The sequence below is a fragment of the Gigantopelta aegis genome, chromosome 10 (assembly GCF_016097555.1).
Source record: "Gigantopelta aegis isolate Gae_Host chromosome 10, Gae_host_genome, whole genome shotgun sequence".
In the NCBI taxonomy this organism is placed as follows: domain Eukaryota; kingdom Metazoa; phylum Mollusca; class Gastropoda; order Neomphalida; family Peltospiridae; genus Gigantopelta; species Gigantopelta aegis.
The window spans coordinates 19,264,160-19,284,098 of record NC_054708.1 but is presented as its reverse complement, the minus strand read 5'-3'; the positions used below and the strand labels follow the sequence as shown (position 1 = coordinate 19,284,098).

General features: G+C 36.0%; 1 protein-coding gene across 1 annotated transcript; it reads left to right on the top strand.

Annotated features, from left to right (window-relative positions):
- Nucleotides 1-4,098: 4,098 nt before the first annotated feature.
- Nucleotides 4,099-14,596, top strand: LOC121384158 (DNA damage-regulated autophagy modulator protein 2-like). Its single transcript, XM_041514414.1, has 7 exons — nt 4,099-4,312; nt 5,650-5,794; nt 7,730-7,797; nt 8,264-8,406; nt 9,787-9,967; nt 11,247-11,332; nt 13,608-14,596. Exons 2-7 carry the CDS (start codon nt 5,673-5,675, stop codon nt 13,803-13,805), a joined length of 798 nt encoding a protein of 265 aa, XP_041370348.1. The 5' UTR covers nt 4,099-4,312; nt 5,650-5,672; the 3' UTR covers nt 13,806-14,596.
- Nucleotides 14,597-19,939: the final 5,343 nt, after the last annotated feature.

The following is a 19,939-nucleotide window of genomic DNA, read 5'->3' as shown; positions in this document are numbered from 1 at the left end:
GACCGGTTCCTGAAGTAGGCATTCAGATTAATGTGTCGCGTTACAAAAAAAAGGCGTGGCAAGCGTTAGCGATAAACGGTTGGCTGAACTTGCCCTAGAATCACGTGGGTATGGCACACAAGCCGTGTGACAAGGGTTTGTTTCCTAGCTGGCATCCGTGACTTGCAAATTGTTCTGATCACTGAATCGTGGCGAATGGCCAGTTTGTTGAGGGGAACTTGTTTCTGGAAAATGTGCACAAGACCCATCACCATGCTGGGGAAAGATTTTCGCCAGTTATTCCCACCCCTATTATATTGATACATATGCAACAAAACATGAAATCTCACCCTAACCCTTAAACGAACCATAACCGTTTAATAACCTAATAAGGTCGGAATTTCGGTGTAACTGTCGGATATTTTACCCAGGCGGGGCTGTAATTTAATTTATAGCCTAATATTCATCGACTGACCATAATATGACATCCAACATTTAAATACATTTTTCCCTTTTCGGCCTTTGGCATCAATCCTACGGGACATTCCAAATTCCATAGCACACACCCCCCCCCCCCCCCCCCCCCCCCGCCTGTTACCGACCCCGGTCGGACTGCTGGTGCTCTCCTGCATCTGCCAGTGCAGGCGGACCTTCTCCCACCCACCCCGACCCTTTCCTGTCCTGGACGGAGGAGCCGGCCTCCGCCGGCACATGTGCCCATGACAGGCGTGCGCTAAAACAGCTTGCTCTGAATGTGCATCCCTATACCATCCCTATACCATACCATACCATTAAATACCATTAAATACATTTGTTTTGCCTCTCTCTCTGGGGCGAGACGTAGCCCAATGGTAAAGCCCTCGCTTGACGCGCGGATTGTTTGGGATCGATTCCCGTTAGTGGGTCCATTGCGCTATTTCTCATTCTAACCAGCGCATTACGACTGAAATATCAAAGGACGTGTTATGTGCTATCCTATCTGTGGGATGGTACATATAAAATATCTCTTTTAAAAAAAAAAATTAATGTCTTGTTCTGCCTCTAGTCTGATATTATTTTTGTGCTTATACAGGGCCAGAAAAAATTACGGAAAAAATTATAGAAACTTAAAGAAAATTCTCTTCTTAACCGTTTAAGGAGTTTTAGACTATTAACTACTCAGTTACCCCCCCCCCCCCCTCCCCCCAACAAAACATCCTAGCTACGGCACTGTTATATCCAATTAGTTGAGGTTCAAGCACACGGTCCTGAGCACACACCTAGGCTATCTGGGATCCAATTAATGAAATAATAATTAATGTTTAACGACACCCCAGCAAAAAGATACACATCGGCTATTGGGTGTCTCAAAAAGTAAGTACAGGAGCTGTGTGGGGGGGGGGGGGGGGGAGGGGGGTAAGTATATTTTAAATCTTTGTAATCAAAGTGCTTTACAAACTTTTAAATTAATTCTGGGTTGAATTTAAAAGATGTTAAACATTTCTGTTACCAAATATATCATTTCTCGTCGGCTTCATATGAGCACAAAATGTGGCACAGTCAGAATGCATTGACACTGTTCACACTGAGGAGGCGAGTCTTTCTTTGCAATAAATGAATGCGTCAAATATGTATGGCCGATGCGGGCACTGCACAAGACTACTTCATCCTTCCTGCACCACCTGTAGGAGGACTGCCACTCACCCACGACTGGCTAGACAGAATGAATGAATGAATGAATGTTTAACGACACCCTCAGCACGAAAAATACATCGGCTATTGGGTGTCAAACTATGGAAATGCAAACAAATAAAGTGATGATCAACATCAATATAAAAATTCAAGATTTAAATAAAAACACAGTGTAAAGAACTGTGCAAAAATACAAATATTACAGATAGATATTGACTTTTACTCAAAACTTTAATTGTATCCCGAAGAAAACAAGGGGATTTGTGCTGTATTGGTCATTCTCAAAGATAATGTTACACTACTGCACCACGGTGAGGTTACAGCACGCGCAGCTAAACAGAATGAAGCTTGTTCGCGACTGCACAATTCCAATCATCGTGTCAAGTCAAAGACATATATTGATTAATATATTTAAAATCACTGGAGGGGATACCGACACTGTCACAAAGCAAATTCGAAGCTGACTTAGCAGCAATATCTGCCTTGTCATTGCACTTACTGCCAACATAACTGGGTACCCAACACAATATAACATCTTTATTGGCAATATATAAAAAGACACATTTTCATATCACCATCCCAACTAAGGGATGCTCTAATTGCATGTGCTGTAAAGATTGGAGACACGAAAGTGACTTTGTGAAAATAATATATTTGGATACACATGAATCCCCTTAATCTATTCAAGGGCTTTAATGATTGTCCAGGTTTTAGCAGTATAGATTGATGCTGAATCGGACAATCTCACATGGACATTGTGTCTGATGGAAAAATTATAGCAGTAGCCATAGAATTCTCATCCCGTTATCCGTCTGTGTAAACAGGAGCCAATTTCACAAAACATCATAAGTTTATGTCTGCAATTAGCAGTTATACCGTGCATACATTTACACGTGTTTGGCATCTATTTAACGAAGAAAATTTACATCATTACCGAAAATTAAGCATTTTAAGGACGAAATGAAATGAAATATTTGTACTTCTTGTACTATAACAGTAATAAGAATTGTGGTTTAGCCGTAGATTTACGTTTACGTGCAAAACTAAACTTACGATGTTTAGTGAAATTGGGGTCTGGAATGTAATCACGGTACATTCCTTGGATTTCTATGAAATCTTGTTTATAAATAACTGCATCTGTGCGATCTTTTTTTTAGATATACAAGATCTAATACAATTTTCGCTGGTTTGATACACCAAGGTGGCAAAACAAGGCGTTTCCAAAATGTCAGTTAAATCAATGTTGGAAACTTGATAAAAACTGCTTAATGCGAAGACCAAAATGTTCGGATGGCATTTGGCTTCGCATCAAATAACTTCATATATTTATTATCAAACACTGTATTATGTGCAGGATGTTTTGGCATTGATTTAATCTAGCACCAAGACAAAGCCTAAGTCCTTGGTTATGTATAGGATCTGCAAGTAAGACTTGGGTGCCGACTCATAAACAATGCATCCATTATCAAGTTTTGATCTGACTAGAGATCCATACAGACGGAGCATAACCTTTCGATCCGCTCCTCGCTTGCCAATAACTTTCTAAATATTAAGGGTCTTTTTAAGCCCTTCTAACATATTGTAAATAAGGAATAAAAGATAGCCTCCTGTCAAAAATAACCCCCAGAAATTTGATGGGAGTGAACAAAGATATAGGATCATTGGCACCAGTCATGGCAGATTATTGCAGTCGAGTGCTGCATAAGTGCCGGAATTTATCCCAATTTACCTTTGTCAACCTCCATCTCTAAGCCTTTTTTTCCTGAAAACACACTGCAAGAGGATTAAACTTTTGAATTAGAAGACTTAATTCATCAAAATTGGGCTTATGCCCACAACAGTTCCACTGGATAACTTTATTTTCCACCAGGAGAAAGTATGGGTTTTATCTTTGGCTTTGCTGATGGTCTTTGTGATCGGTAATAATCTGGAGATAAAATCTCTATATCGTCATCATCGATATCAGCCACAGTTTCATAAATATTGCTGATCGGGACTAAATGTTGTTCGATCTTTTTCGTCCGACCTGAAGTACAGGGCAGTGGGTGGTTAGTGAAAGAGAAGTCTTTAAACTTGCTCCAGGTGGCAACCGGTACCGACATACGAACCCGGTACCTACCAGCCTTAAATCGAAGGCCGGTTAAATGCTTGGAAAGCGGTTATAATCGTTGTTTTGCCCGTTGGAACAGGTTTATTTATTACCGTGTACATAGCAACGGCAAGTGAAGCCTAAATTTTTGTGCACGGCGGCCGTATATATAGCCAATCGTGCGTTGCCAATGGCTTTTCCTGTTCCGGAAGGAGAGCGTTCGCGATATGTTGCTAGACTGGTTTCTAAACCTAACGTTTATTGAATGTGCTATGCTAAAACACGATGGTACCAGTCAGATTGTCTGCTAGCGTCCGTTCTCCTAACTGTGCCACTGTATGCTTTCTGAGAAATGAGAAGATAGTAAAAGATACCAGTTGATTAACAACACACATGTGACTCTGACATGCCCACTATCTCTTGGCGGTGAGCGCATGTGTAATTAATGAATGATTGGTGATAACTATTTTTAAAAGCAGAACTACAGTGTATTTATGATACATTCGCAGCAAAATATGGACAAAGAGATGCCCGACTTTTGATCGCACTGGACGAGTGGTTGTGAAAGTGAAAGTAAGTTTTGGTATTGTTTGTAAAAAAAATAATCATATCATGATTGTTAATCGAATCTTCACGGGTGCTTGCTTTGAAAAACAAAACAAAAACAAACAGATGAACAATAACAAAAAAAAACCCCAACAAACGCAAAACAACAACAATAAAAAAGCACAAACAAAAAACAATATGAATATCATCAATATGATAACAACAGTATCTTTGATAAACCGAAGTAATTAAAAAAAAAAATGCATTTCTAAATAGAACCAGGATGATAATTTGGGCAACAAAAATATAACGGGGTAGTCCATTGGATAAGTTAACCATCAAACTGACGACAATGGTTCAAATCCCATCAAAGTTGGCTTGCACTTTCATTCATCTTGCATCTATTACCTGTCTAGCCCAGAGGTACCTAGTAAGTGTGGTTCTTACTACATCCGGATCTTGTTACATACCCTATATTTAGCCTGTATTCACAACTCATGGCAACAAATGGTTACTAGTCATTTTGTACCATCCATTTCGTACCATAGTTTATGGTCATTTTGTACCTAGTCATTTTGTAAAATAGTAGCTTCGTACCATAGTGCTTTGGTCATTTCGTACCAGTCATTTTGTACCATAGCCATTTTGTACCTACTTTTTACCATCTCGTACGATAATGTTTGGTCATTTCGTACCATAATGGTTTCTTATTTTTGTCATGGTATGCCACTTATTTTTATTGTTGACGAATAAACGTTGACGTGTAAACATACTTTGTAAAGTAAGCAAAGGTTTAAATGAACTGTATATTGCCACTGATGATCATTCATTCCTTTGTTTATTTTATAAAACCATAATCCGTTTGTTTATCTAACACATGGTCTTCGTGGGTAATTAAGGTGTTTCTGAGATCAACTTGTCTCAGAAGATCTTGATATGTTAATTCTAACAGTAAGTGCTCGTTGGTAATTAATATAATGATGAATGGCTTCATTGTCATTCTCTAAATGTAAACTCTTTCAGATCAAGTAATTTTATTCTGGCAATCATGTCACATCTGGTTATGGGGAGACAATTCCTTAAATTGTAAAGTTAAAAGATGGCCATCTACATAAAATATAAAATAATCAAGAATGTTTATTTCTATATAGGAATTTTTGGATCTAGGTATATTTCAAACAAAGAATGCATATTTTCTATAAACAATAGTCCTTTAACAATGTCAGAATTAACAAATGAAATTAACACTCTCCAATGTGGAACCCAATCCTGACTGATACTTTCTTGAAGATGGCAAATTAAAGTTTGCCACTTGCGGCTATTATTTTGTTTTGTTTTTGAAAAATGTGTTTTCAACTTTTCAGGTGTCTTCTCTAAAGAACCAAACATGTCTCCGTGCCTTGGTTTTCTTCCTATTTCCATGGTTTTGCTTGCTTCTGGTACTTTTATCATATCGTATATCATTGCTGTAGTACGAGGAGATGTTTCAGCAGCATTTCCATACATCAGGTAAGATTCTTGACTAACTAACCGTAATGTACAGGTACATGTTGGTGGAAACAATGTCAAAAGTAATCGATCATTGAACACTTGATGCAGTGGTCAGATTGAGCTCAAATGCTGCTGGGAAATGGCAGGTATGTACTTGTTGAACTGGGATGTGAAGGTGGACAGCAAACGTTTAATGATTGGAAGATCAGCCAGATTGGGAAGAAATGCAAAGGAAATGATCGAAGGAGAAAAAGAATAGAGGGCAATAGGATAAAAATAAAAGAGAACATTTATATGGCTGATACATGTTTGTAATTTTAGTGAAATGATTCTCTCTCACTAATAATTAACCATTAAGACACCACAAGTATTATAATATGTCTGATGAGTTGACTGCCATTTCTTCTATCCCAAGGGGTGAGACGTAGCCCAGTGGTAAAGTGTTCTCTTGGTGCACAGTTGGTCTGGGATTGATCCCCATCAGTGGGCCCATTGGGCTATTCCTCGTTCCAACCAGTGCACCACAACTGGTATATCAAAGGCCATGGTATGTACTGCCCTGTGTGGGATGGTGCATATAAAAGATCCCTTGCTGCTAATCGAAAAGAGTAGCCCATGAAGTGGTGACAGTGGGTATCCTCTCTCAAAATTTGTGTAGTCCTTAACCATACACCATATAACCGTAAATAAACATTTCTTTCTTTTTCCACTGTCCCAGTGTTTCAATAAAATGTTATTTTGCAGGTAGTGCACAATATGTCATGGAAACCGTCATGGTGATTGCCTATGAGTTATGCAACTTTAAATTTATTCTTGATGATCCACTGCACATTCTGAAATTAAAAATGGCAAACTTTAAAAGAAGAATTATAATTTCATTGCAAATTTGAGTTAATTAATTTAAGTCATGCAAATATAATTAACATAAGTGGACAATCAGGTCACCTAAGTAAAAGTTCTGTAAACCAAGTTTCGGTTATCTAACATTTTGAAATATTGTCCCCTATAATGAGTATTAAAATTAAGGCCTGATATTCCCACCTTTTTAAACATTAATTTTGAATGTCTTTATGCATAAAAAGCAGGGCTCTTCCTGTCCATTACCAAATTAGCCAGTTGGTAATTTTAATACAAAATGGAAAAATTTAGCATTTGCCTAATAGAAATTTCTTTAAATTAGCCACTTTTGAATCATTTTTAAGGAAATACTCTTAAAAGTCAAAAAATTGCCTAAGTTTTTTTAATTTTCAGTGTAAGCCCAGAAAAAGCAAAGAAAGTTTATTTTGTTAAATTTTAAAAGTTTTGAAATACATTCTTGCTTTCTAGTCAGACCAAAATTTCATATTGCGAATTAAGGCAACTTTAATGACTTCAATTTCCCCCCAAATGACCTCATTTGTAACCACAATGTCATGGTGCATCATGATACTATTAATTGTGGCTGTGCAGCATTCTTTCTTATGTAGATTATGCTGTTGTAGCTACCACAGGAATGTTTTTTTAATTTGATGCACAGGATCAAAATCTACACACAATGCTGACCAGAGACCAGCAATACAGTAAACTACACTTATAGTAAACATGTTTAGAATGAACTACTGCATAAACGAACTGATCATAAAGTCCTGTTTTATCTCCCTATACATTAATAACCAACTTGTACAAATGTGTACAACGAACCACTGCTATAACAAACTAGCTATCATGTTCCCTTCCGGTTCGTTATAAGAGTGCTTTACTGTATATATCTTTTTTTGCCTAATAAAAACATTTAGTATTTTTTTAATAGACATTAATATATTTTTGTGAATTAACCTGACCTCAAACAATGGCATATTACCCTAGAGATATTATTCTGGTCTACTACCCCTAGGGGAATATGCTGTTGTTTGAGGTCAAGTTACGTATACTTAAAAGAGAAAATGGTCCAAGTTTCTCCAATTTTTATTTTAGTGACACTGGTGCTGAAGGTCCAGAGAGTAAAGTGTTTGCTCAGTTTCTCAACATCTCCAGTTTCCTGGGTACGTACAGTTTAAACTGTCAGAAAAATATTGTTTGTATCAATGTCTCAGTCCTTGGTGTACAACAAAATAAAGTTACACACTCGTATTACAGAATACAAAACACAGTGCAATTTTAATAAACTCATGTATGTGTTCAGTGTAGGGCTTTCACAAGTCCAAAATATTGGACTCGAGTACTCAAGGGTCAAACTCAACCCAGACCCGAGTACCCGACACTTAAAGTAGATGATAAGGTCAAATATTGGACCATTCATACATCTCTGGTAACCTTATTTGGCCTTACATTATCAAATTTACAGAAGTTAAGATAAATTTTTTTAATGTCTTTGTTAAAAATTCTCTTCAACAAACCTGTACTACTTGGATTTAAGGGAAAAGAATAGGCATGTTATTCTATAGAATCTTAAAAGTAATTGGCCAGTTTCTAAAACGTGTAATGTCTGTAAATGTGTTCATGTTTTAGCTCTCTGGACGATGTATGTGCGGTATAAAATCATAATTTGCCTCGGGAGCGGTGAGGATCGATGGCTGCGAAACATGAACCGTTTTTCATTTGTACTTGGTGTCTTAGCTGCTCTTGGTTGTTCCATGGTGGCCAACTTCCAGGTACACTAGCAGGACTTACATTATCATGGTTATATGGCATTTTGTCTAAAAATAAAGTACATTTGTGGAAAGAGTAGATATATAACTTTAGATTTCATCCAGTATCTGGATAGTTCAGACTTCTTGCTAGAGATTATATATTTAGATATGCCATGATTATATTTACTTTTAACTGTTTATTATATAGCTGACTCTGTCTAAATTAAATTCAAGGAGGACTGCATTGACAGATCCAGAAGGGGAGGTCACAGGAGTCTTACAACCCCCACCCCCACCTGCTTAAAGAGCTTTTTTTAAAGACTTCTTTTCTTGTTCTTAAATTCATTAATCCCAATATATGACACTAAAATCATATAACACTAAAATCGCCCTGAAAATGTGTCTGAACATTTTTATTTTAAGAAATTTTGGGGGAGTATACATGTATCTCCAAATTTCCCTATACAGATCTCTATCCCTTTGGGATCTCAGCTCATTTGTCTTTGATAAAAACTCAGATCGCCCTTTTTAGAATTTTGTGACCCCCTCTCTTTACAAAGTGTCCTGAATCTACCCCTGGACTGACAAAAAATACACTGGTTACACACAGTGCTGGATTAGATAGATATTGGCCAAGCTAGTGTAACTGGATCTGATTTTTATCATGCTGGTTTACACAGAAATCTGGATTACACAGGTGTCAGTTTGGACAGAGCAGTGATTCATGTTGATTAATGGGGTGGTTGGTATAGCTCAGTGGTAGAGTGGTTGCATGAGGTGTGATGGTTTACAGTATCGATTATCCTCAGTGGACGTAGGTTTTTCCTCAGTTGTAACCAGTGCTCCACAACCACATGTACCTCAAAGATTGTGGTATGTACTGTCCTATCTATGCCCAAGTAAAGATAAAAAATTCCTTTATTAACAGGAGTCATTCCTGTAGCTACATTGGATTTCCATTCTTTCTTTCTATTAACCAAATATGAAAAAGCATAAGTTAGGAACCAAATAGTCTTAAGTTTTAAAATGTGCTGAGGTGTCATTAAAACAAATATTCCTTTTCTTAATTTCTTGTGAGCATGTGTTTGTGTGTGTACTATAGAGAATCTATTTAGAATATATAAAATTCATATAACCAGTAATTTTACAGGTTTTTAAAATTCTATTTGCATCTTGGACTAGTTTGGTAGGTAGATACCTTTTCAATGCCTAAGTAACACATGAATCACATTACTTTATTTCAGTAGATTAAATTCCACATTTTCCTTAAAAACTACATGTAGATTTCATTGAGTCCAAGATTTTTCATTTTATTTTGTTAACTGAATAGAACCCATTCAGTTTAATTTTATATTCATAATAATAACCGGTAGTAACCTATGGTTTTGACACTGATTTCAGGAGAGGACTGAAGTTGAGGCAGTTCACTTCACAGGAGCGTTCATGGTTTTCATCGGTGGATTTATCTACACTTGCCTCATGACGGCCATTACGTACCACATGTACCCAGACTACAATGGGCTGTACATCGGCAGAATACGTCTCGCCATTAGTGTCGTCTGTCTTGTATCGTTAATTATCAGTATCCTTGATTATTGGCCAGAACCAGACCTTTTAGGGGGTTCACTAGGCACACGATTAGGGCCTCCACGAGTCCAAAGTATTGGACTCAAGTACCCCTGGGTCAAACTCGACCCGGATCGGAGTACCTGACACTAGATACTAATGAGACTAAGGAATAAAGAAAAATAGCATTATGCATCTTAATTCCAGCGCTGAATATGGATGCCAAATCATGCCATTGATATAATGGCCCATTATATTGCATTCCACATTATGACATTTGGGTGTTCATTCCCTCCATGTCTCATAGCCCTATAATATAATTGGCGGCAGGCATAATATGGCAAAATGTGTAAAAATATAATTAAATGAGAGTGCTCTTTCTTGCATGGGTACTCGAGTCTTGTGAACTCCCAAGTACTCGTGCGGACCCTATACATGATCATAACTACACTGACAATCAAAAGTGTAATATATTGACATTCGATTAGTCAGTACATAATGATGAGCTGAGACCTGTATTTAGTAGCACCAGCTGGGCCCGTGCTTATAAAACTTTTAGAGTCCAGACTCGATCTCTAATGACCACACGGATACAATTTGTATGGCGTTGTCATGACATTAGTGTCTCAGACTCTGTTAGAGTCTCGAGTCCAGACTCTAAACGTTTTATAAGCACCAGCGCCAAGCATGTGGCACGACCAGAAGTGAACGTAAATATGGAAGTGAACATAAAAATGCCATGTGTGTTTGCTGAATGCCAAGTAAAGTGGGCGCCATGTTTTAACGCACCTATACATTGTCATTTTATTTATTGTTATTGAAGATCCGAGTTGATGCAAGTGTTGTATTTTGAAAGTATAATTGTTTGAAATGATATTATTAACACTGTATACACAATAATTACCATCAAATATGTACATCACAGTTCACAAACAGCACAAGCGGTAAAATAATGGGATTTCATATAAAAACGTTTCAGTACACTTTCTTTTGATAAATTATCAGAAGGTCAGGGGAATTTGATAACAGAAACTGATTCATTAAGTCTGTTTTAGTCTATTATGCCTGACATGCAGAAATTGGTATTTGTTTATGTATCGTTACATCCCATTATAATGACAGGCTAATCATATATTTGTTCAGACCAAGCATATTCAGACCACTTTGTCTAGTTAAAAATGTGCAGTGGTTAATGCAAAATTAGAACAAAATGAACTGTATATTATTATAAATTGACTGGCCCACTTTAAATGGTAGTCTACAATGACCAGTGTTTTCCTCAGCTTCCTCTTTAGCTGGAGTAGGTGCAGGAATAGCAAACTACCAGTCTACCGGGTCTTTCCACCGCCACTCTGAGTTTCACTGGAACCCTGGTGATGATGTAAGTCTTATTAACTTACTTTACCTGAATTTATTTTTACAGTATCGTCATTATGACAGTAAATGTTTTACTGGAACCCTAATACTATAATTGTAAGTGTACTGACAACATTTTTCATCAATTTTTAACCATGTGACTATTTATATTGTGTTTTGTTAGAACCCTGTAATACTACATGTATAAGTGCATTAACCTATTTTATTTTGACAGTTTTATTTATACTTTACGGGAACCCTAATTATTCTGTAAAGGGCCTACTACACGATACGATAGAATTGGACGGAGTCACTTGTACGAGTCAATCGGACCGATTGAATTGGACGTGTTGCCACACGGTACTTGTCAATCGTATGAAACGTGATGCCATTGAAAAACATCCTTGCTGTAACCATGGTAAACAATGTCATGTATTGATAAGAAGGCGACTGTCGTAACGTTTCTGTCTTTATATAAATGACTGGACACACCCCACAAAGAGTTGTGCCCTGATACAACTCTATGAGCTGTTGGGTCTGTACCGACGACAAGCGAACAGAGGTTTCCACCATTACACTCAGAACGTGGAGGTTATCTGTGACACGATCTGATTGGTCAACGTCCCCAAACGTCTGATTCAATCGTATGAAAATAGAACAGGTTCTAAACTTCGACTCGTACGAGTGACTCAGGCCGATTCAGTCGTATGCCATGCCACACGTTACGAATTGCTTGTTGGCGTTGCAATCCAAGTGACTTGTACGAGTCACTCGTATCGTGTAGCAAGGCCTTAAGTTTATTAAAAAGGCTCCCTTTTTGTATTAAATAAATAAACTTTTTTTTGTTTTGACACAACATCAAATGGAAAATTCTCACCTGACACACAGCCAGTCTTGGATCGATCCCCACTGGGGAGCCCTTGGGCTATATCTCATTCCAGCCAATGCTTTACAACTGTAGGATGATAATATAAAAGATCTCTTGCTGCTAACCAAAAAGAGTAACCCAAAATGTGGCAGCAGTGGGTTTGCTCTCTCATTATCTGTGTATATACTTCAGTCATACGACCATAATAAAAATGTGTTGAATGCCTTGTTAAATAAAACATTTCTTACTTCCTTATATGAACAGGGGCATCCTCAATAATCCTTGGTTAAAACTAGAAAATATAGAGAAAACTGTTCAGTATGGTTACAAATGTAGATTTTTGTGTTATTATATCAAATTTCGGCAACTGTTCCAGTTTCCTCCATATCCCCACTAGTTAAAGCCTTTTAATGATGCTAAAAGTTACATTTATTTTACTTGAAGTTAAACAGACTCACCATTATGATGGTCTTAGCTCATAGCTTACTTGAAACAAAAAGTAATTTTTAAAAATATATTTAATGACACCACTAGAGGACATGTATTAATCATAAGATATTGGATGTTAGTCATTTGGTAATTCTGATACATAGACTATTAGTCTTCAGAAGTGTTAATTTTGACATATAGTCTTATAGAGGAAACCTGCTACATTTTCCCATTAGCAGCATTGGATCTTTTATATGCACTTTCCCACGAACAAAATAGCACATACCACAGCCTGTGATGTATACCAATCATGGGGCACTGGTTGGGACAGAGAAAAACCCAATGGTCCACCAAAGTGGTTGAATCCTACAACTCGCGTAAATCATGCCCCTCACTTAAAACATTTTGAAATCTGTTTCCAGTATTTTACAGTTAAATTTCCGCTACATCAACCCCTACAGTTAAAAAAACATCCACGTCAAAAAACAAGCAGTGAAAAAAAAATCTAATATAGTCTACAGCAAAAAAAGTGCTGTGGAGAATGAAAAACTCCACGGCATTGCCGACTGCCATGGGCAATTGCAGGGGTTGTACATTCATTACAATTCAACGTCATCTCATTGGTCTAGCCGTAGCAACATGAGTTTGTTCATTTCTCGATGAACGTTAAAATAAAGTTGTCAGTTAAAATAAAGTTGTCATGGAACATCGTACCTGATGACGGTACTTTGTCTTATTGAGTGATATTATTTAGAATAAAAATTAATGTGGAATAAAATATGAACTTTTGTGTCATTATCAGCAAGTATGTTTCAAATTTAATTATCAGAATTGTCTGTTATTTGTTTTATGTTCATCTGGGTATGAACCAAAACCAATTCAGCCGCAAACATGCACGTGAACAGCTTCACTGATTCACAAGGTTTGCGGATGTCGGTTTTGTTCATGCGCCCAGATGAATGTAAAAGAAATAACAGACAATCCTTAATTGTTACCTTTTCAGGGCTATGCCGCTCACGTGACCAGCACAGCTGGAGAATGGTCCATGGCGTTGACATTTCTGTTTTTCTTTTTCACCTACGTTCGGGAATTTAACAAGTTTGATCTGAGTGTCCGACTTCAGGCTCTTGTGCGCCACATGGATGAAGAACCGTTAGTGGTGCAATTGGGATCTGATGAGCGTACAGCCCTGTTGCATTAAGTAGTAACTGGACAATACATTTGTTTTTGACTTATTGGTCAAATACAAAATAATAGATCTATGTTCACAAGTAGTAAATTTATTACCATTATTGTTATATTTGATAGTGTTATGAGAATCGTAGTCATAGACAAGGATAGAGAGAATTCTTAACTTAGGTGAATCAGGGGTGGGAATTCTCCTCATTCATGGAACATTGCGTTTCCTCGCATTTTAATTGTCCTTTACTACAAAATGTGTCAGATGGCACAGATTTTAACCTAGGATTTCAAAAATTTCCGGGACCCCTCTAGATTTCCTTTTTTTTTTTACAGTTCACCAATTCCCACCCCTGGTGAATCAATCGTGGCAATTTGGTGACAGTTGTAGATATGTTTTGGCTTTGTTTTGTATTTTCACATTAATTCAGGTTACTCATCAAGTTATTGCTCCATTTTATACACAGAATAACTAGTTAATGCTTTATGCTAACAGCTTTATCCTGCAATTCAACAAGAAGAGTCATAAAATGTTAATGTGTTTACCACCACACAAAACTATATTTTTATATATTGTATTGATACTAATGATGTAAATAATGTCTACTTGGAAACCTAGTCTGAAGTAAATTTAATACAAGCTTATATTTTATGGCAAATCATGTTTAGTCACTGACTAAATAATGTTGCAAAAAAAATTTATATAGAGAATAATAAGCGAGTGAAATAATTTTCAGTTGTCACGAGCTTTAGCGAGTGACAAATGAAAATTATTTCACAAGGGACATAAATTTGATAATAACTGGTACCGAGTTTGTTATTCTATTTATTACCTCAGCTACTTTTTCTCTAGAAGCCTTTATTTTCGACGCACATGCACGAAAGGCCAACCTGTATAGAAACGATGTAAACCACTTTGCGCACTTTTCTGAGAATTGCTATAACTTTGTAATTTAATCATGTTCATAAATAATTTAAAAAACCCAAAAGTGTTCTTTATTCTGCTACAAAATCTATAAGGAATTGCATTAAAATGACATTTTGTTATAAATTTAACACCAAAAATAGAGAGCCGTAAACGCAAACTCTTTAAACTACATGATGTCATTTTGTGTGTTTGCCAAATCATGATGACGTCATATTTAGTACCGACAAGGTCATTGGTTTGTGAGCGTCAAATTGTCCAATAGTATTGTTCGTTAGACCAATGCAGAATATTTCTCACTGAGAAAATATGGAAAATATTTTCCCTGTTATGAGTGACCGCTGGGGTAATAAATAAAAAAACAACAACAAAACAATATATATATATATATATATATATATATATATATATATATATATATATATATATATATATATATATACATACATACATACACACAGTAACAGAGATTGCAGGATAAAGTGTTATAACCATAACAGCTTGTAATATTGAGCAGAATTGTATATTAATATTTATATTTCTTACAAATCTTTTAATTGAAAATGATTTTGGAACATTTATTTCAATATTCAGACTGCTAAATGTTGTGACACAAAAGGTGACCAGCTGTTAAGAGATAAGAATTGTCTAGTGTTGTCACTGTGGAAGTTTTAGTGTTTAACTAGACTAGGTTGAGAATGAGGTTTTCTTGAACTGTTTTAACAAAACTTTATTGGTGGTTTTAAAGTTCAGTTAATTAGTTTACAGACTGTTGGAATTGAGTTTTTTGTCAAATTGAAAAAAATTCATTCCATAGGCTTTGTTAGCACTGACATGCTTTTAAATTTATTTTTATTTACTTTAAAGACCAAGTTGACACTAGAATTCTCTTAAAGTTTGATTACTTATAAGACCATGTTGATACTAGAATTATTTTTACGTTTTGTTGATTTAAAGACGAGTTGACACTAGAATCCTTTTAAATTAATTGGGTGTTTACTTTAAAGACAAAATTAACAGTAGAATGCTTTTAAAGTTAGTTTGTTTTGTCACTTAAAAAGACCAAGGTGATACTAGAATTATTTTAAAGTTTTGTTGCTTTAGATGAGGTGACACTAGAATGTTTTTAATATTTTTCGAGTTTTGTTTTACTTTAAATACCCAAGGTGAAATGTTTTATAGTTTGATTGCTTTAAAAACTGAGCTGAATCTTCAGTCTAGAATTCTTTTATTTACAAGTTGCGCTGACACGAAATGCATGTACTTTAGATTTTTTATTTTATTTTACAGGTTGAGTTGATGCTAATATGCTTTTCAAATTTATTTACCTGGGTATTCACTTAACATGTTGTGTTGGCACCAGATACATTTAAAAATGATTGATTTATTATTCAAATGAAGATGGTTAGTCATTGTCATGCAATTTAATACTTTTCATTATGAATAAATGAATTATTGTTTAACGACACCCCAGCAAAACAAATCACATTGGCTTTTGGGTGTCAAACTAAGTTATATAATGGTCAACATCAATGTAAATTTCTAAAATTACTAACAAAAAATAGCTAGTGTAGACATCAAAGAAAAAGTCACATTTCTGAAAGACACAATGAAGCATATTAACATTGTACAGTGAAACTCCTCTAAACCGGACACCCACGGGACCAAGTAAAAAGTCTGGTTATAAGAGGTATCCAGTTTAGAGAGGTTCTCTTCTGCACAGATATTTAAAAAGAGACCATGAAAAACGTCCGGTATTGAGGGAATTCCGGTTTATAGAGGGTCCGGTTTCAAAGAGGTTTCACTGTACTTCATTTGTTAATACAGTGGAACTCCTCTAAACCGGACACCCATGGGACCAAGTAAAAAGTCTGGTTATAAGAGGTATCCAGTTTAGAGAGGTTCTCTTCTGCACAGATATTTAAAAAGAGACTATGAAAAACGTCCGGTATTGAGGGAATTCCGGTTTATAGAGGGTCCGGTTTCAAGAGGTTTCACTGTACTTCATTTGTTAATACAGTGGAACTCCTCTAAACCGGACACCCACGTGACCAAGTAAAAAGTCTGGTTTTAAGAGGTATCCAGTTTAGAGAGGTTCTCTTCTGCACAGATATTTAAAAAGAGACCATGAAAAACGTCCGGTATTGAGTGAATTCCATTTTATAGAGGGTCCGGTTTCAAAGAGGTTTCACTGTACTTCATTTGTTAATACAGTGGAACTCCTCTAAACCGGACACCCACGGAACCAAGTAAAAAGTCTGGTTATAAGAGGTATCCAGTTTAGAGAGGTTCTCTTCTGCACAGATATTTAAAAAGAGACCATGAAAAACGTCCGGTATTGAGTGAATTCCGGTTTATAGAGGGTCCGGTTTCAAAGAGGTTTCACTGTACTTCATTTGTTAATACAGTGGAACTCCTCTAAACCGGACACCCTCGGGACCAAGTAAAAAGTCTGTTTTTAAGAGGTATCCAGTTTAGAGAGGTTCTCTTCTGCACAGATATTTAAAAAGAGACCATGAAAAAATAATGACTATGGCTGGATCATGAAAACTGTGTTAAACAAACTAATATTGCAGAAAATTACAAACATATTTTAAAATATTGTCATAAATGCTTATAGACAGAAAATGTTTTAAACATTTCTATGAGATGCTGAATATGTGCTGTATTTGCCACTCTCAAAGAAACCCATGAGAATGTTGCCACCCCTGCACCTCACTAAAGAACAGCACACATAGGGGTACTTTTTGTTATATACTGTTGCAGTTTGTTTTTATTGTTGTGTTGTGTTGAAATTTGATTGTTTCTGTTATAATAATGATGCAACAGGGTATTTGTTATAAAATAACTGTGTTCCAAAACTGGCATCTGGTTTGACATTTGAGTCATTTTTAATTTATACAAGTAAGACAAAATATATGTTACATTTCTTGGAAATGGTAGATGCCATCTGGCCAAAATGTACCTTATTTCCATCTTCTTTGTTGTTAACACAAATGTTTCTGTATGTAAAGTAATTATAACTTTAAAATAGCACTAACAACACTTGAGTATTTTATTTTTAATTTATCTGGTATAAAATAATATACAGTAAAAAACACTTTAAACTGGACACTCACAGGACCAGGTGACAAATCTGATTATGTAGTATCTGGTTTCGAGGTTATCTTCTGATATTTAAAAAGAAACTGTGGAAAACATCCGTTTTTGTGGGAATTCTGGTTTACAGAGGGTCCAGGTTTGTGGGATTGCACTGTGTATTTGAAACTACAGTGATACCTCTCAAAACCGGACCCCCTCTGCAAACCCGAATACCTTCAAAACGGGACATTTTTCATGGTCCCTTTTTGAATATCTATGCAGAAGAGAACCTCTCTAAACCGGATACCTCTTAAAACTGGACTTTTTACTTGGTCCAAAGGGTGTCCGGTTTAGAGGAATTTCACTGTATATGACTCATTTGTTTGCGGGGAATTGTCCAAGCTAAAATTGCATTATGAGCTATAAAATACACATCCTTATTTTGATGTGTTTACCATGAAGATGATGGATTGAAGTAATAGGTTACCTGGTTGCCAATGGTGACCACATTTTTGAGTAGGCACCTTGAAAAAATAGTGTTAATCACATACAACTCCAAACTTGCCTTTGTTTCGACTCATCCTAAAGGCCATTTGGCCCCTTAACCTCAACATATTATTTTAACCCCATGAAGAGGTTTCATAAATACATAATTACTGTCAGATGTCAGATTTAGTGCAGGTTAGTAATTATGTAAGAATTTATTTGATAATATATTTATTCTGTGTATAACTTGTTTCATTAATGTAATTTCTTTCCTAATATTAATTAATTAATTAATTAATTGGTCACTATAAGCTAACTGTAAATTACAGTTAATTAACAAAGTAATATTGAAATACATAACTTCATTAAACAAAGTTTTTTTTACTGTACTTATTATATGTATTGTCTTTGTGACATTTTGTCTTAGTGCTACTTACACATTATTATTTTAGGGGGACAGTTTTGCATTCTATTTTGTATATGTCTACCATATTTTTATTTGTTAATATCCAAATGTTTTGGTCTCACTAGATACATTGGCTAGTGATATGCCTTGAGGTTTGTTGTCTATGGGTATAATCAAATATACATGATATTCTATGTATTTTGATGAACCCATTGGCCAATCCTTTTTGTGATTATTGTGTGTTCTTTTTTTAGATAAATTAAAATCTTTATTTCAAGATGTACAAAATGGCTTCTGAAGAATTCACAAATGTTTAATATATTTGATCCTACATTGGAAGCATTTCAGTTCAGTCTGTTTCATCCACTGAAAACTTTTACAAACAAAGAATGCTTTACATGAATATTTATGACTTTATCCATATGTGGCAGTTAACAGCCAGGTGCTAAAAATATGGAGCATCTTCTGCTAACCATTATTATGGTACATTGTCTCACATGCATGTAAATAATTATACACTGATTCATTATACATATTGATTTAATTGTAACACTGGTTCCGCATACATATTGATACCGTTGTAATATTGTATGACTGTATATATACATATTGTGCTGTTACATTTACAAATTACTGAGCTGTCTTGTGCAGGAGTAGATTTGTTAAACCAGGCATGGGAATGGCAGTCCTCCCACAAAATGTGTATTATCCTGGAAGTAGCTGTCTTCCTATAGATGGCACATCTGACAGTGATTCATTACAAGTAGAATACAACCATGTGAAAATATCCTGGAGGCTGTGCACTTTGAATATGTTAATGCTTACCGTGTTAATTTTGCAATGTTTAACATTTGAATATTTTGTTTTAAAAACTTTTTGGCGTTGGTATAGCCAGGAGTTCATGGGGGCGGGGTAGAGCAGGGGGGGCACTCACATTGGGAGGGGCAACCAAATGGTCTATGAGTTGTGTTATGGAGTAATAGGAAAAGTGGTCTGAAAATAATTGATGTATTATTTAGGTGGCTGAAGCTCCCCACCCCACCCCCCCCCCCCCCCCCATCCTTATCATCTGTCTACGCCAGTGCTTTTGACTAGATATCCTACTTTTGTGTTCAGTGACTTGTCGCTTAAATTACGGTACTACTACTGCTACTGAGTTTTTATATTTTATCTTTACATTGTTTTAATGTTAAGAGGAGCTAAACCTACTCTCAGGGGAGTGATGGTGAGTCCGTATAGCTCCTCTTAAATGGTGAGG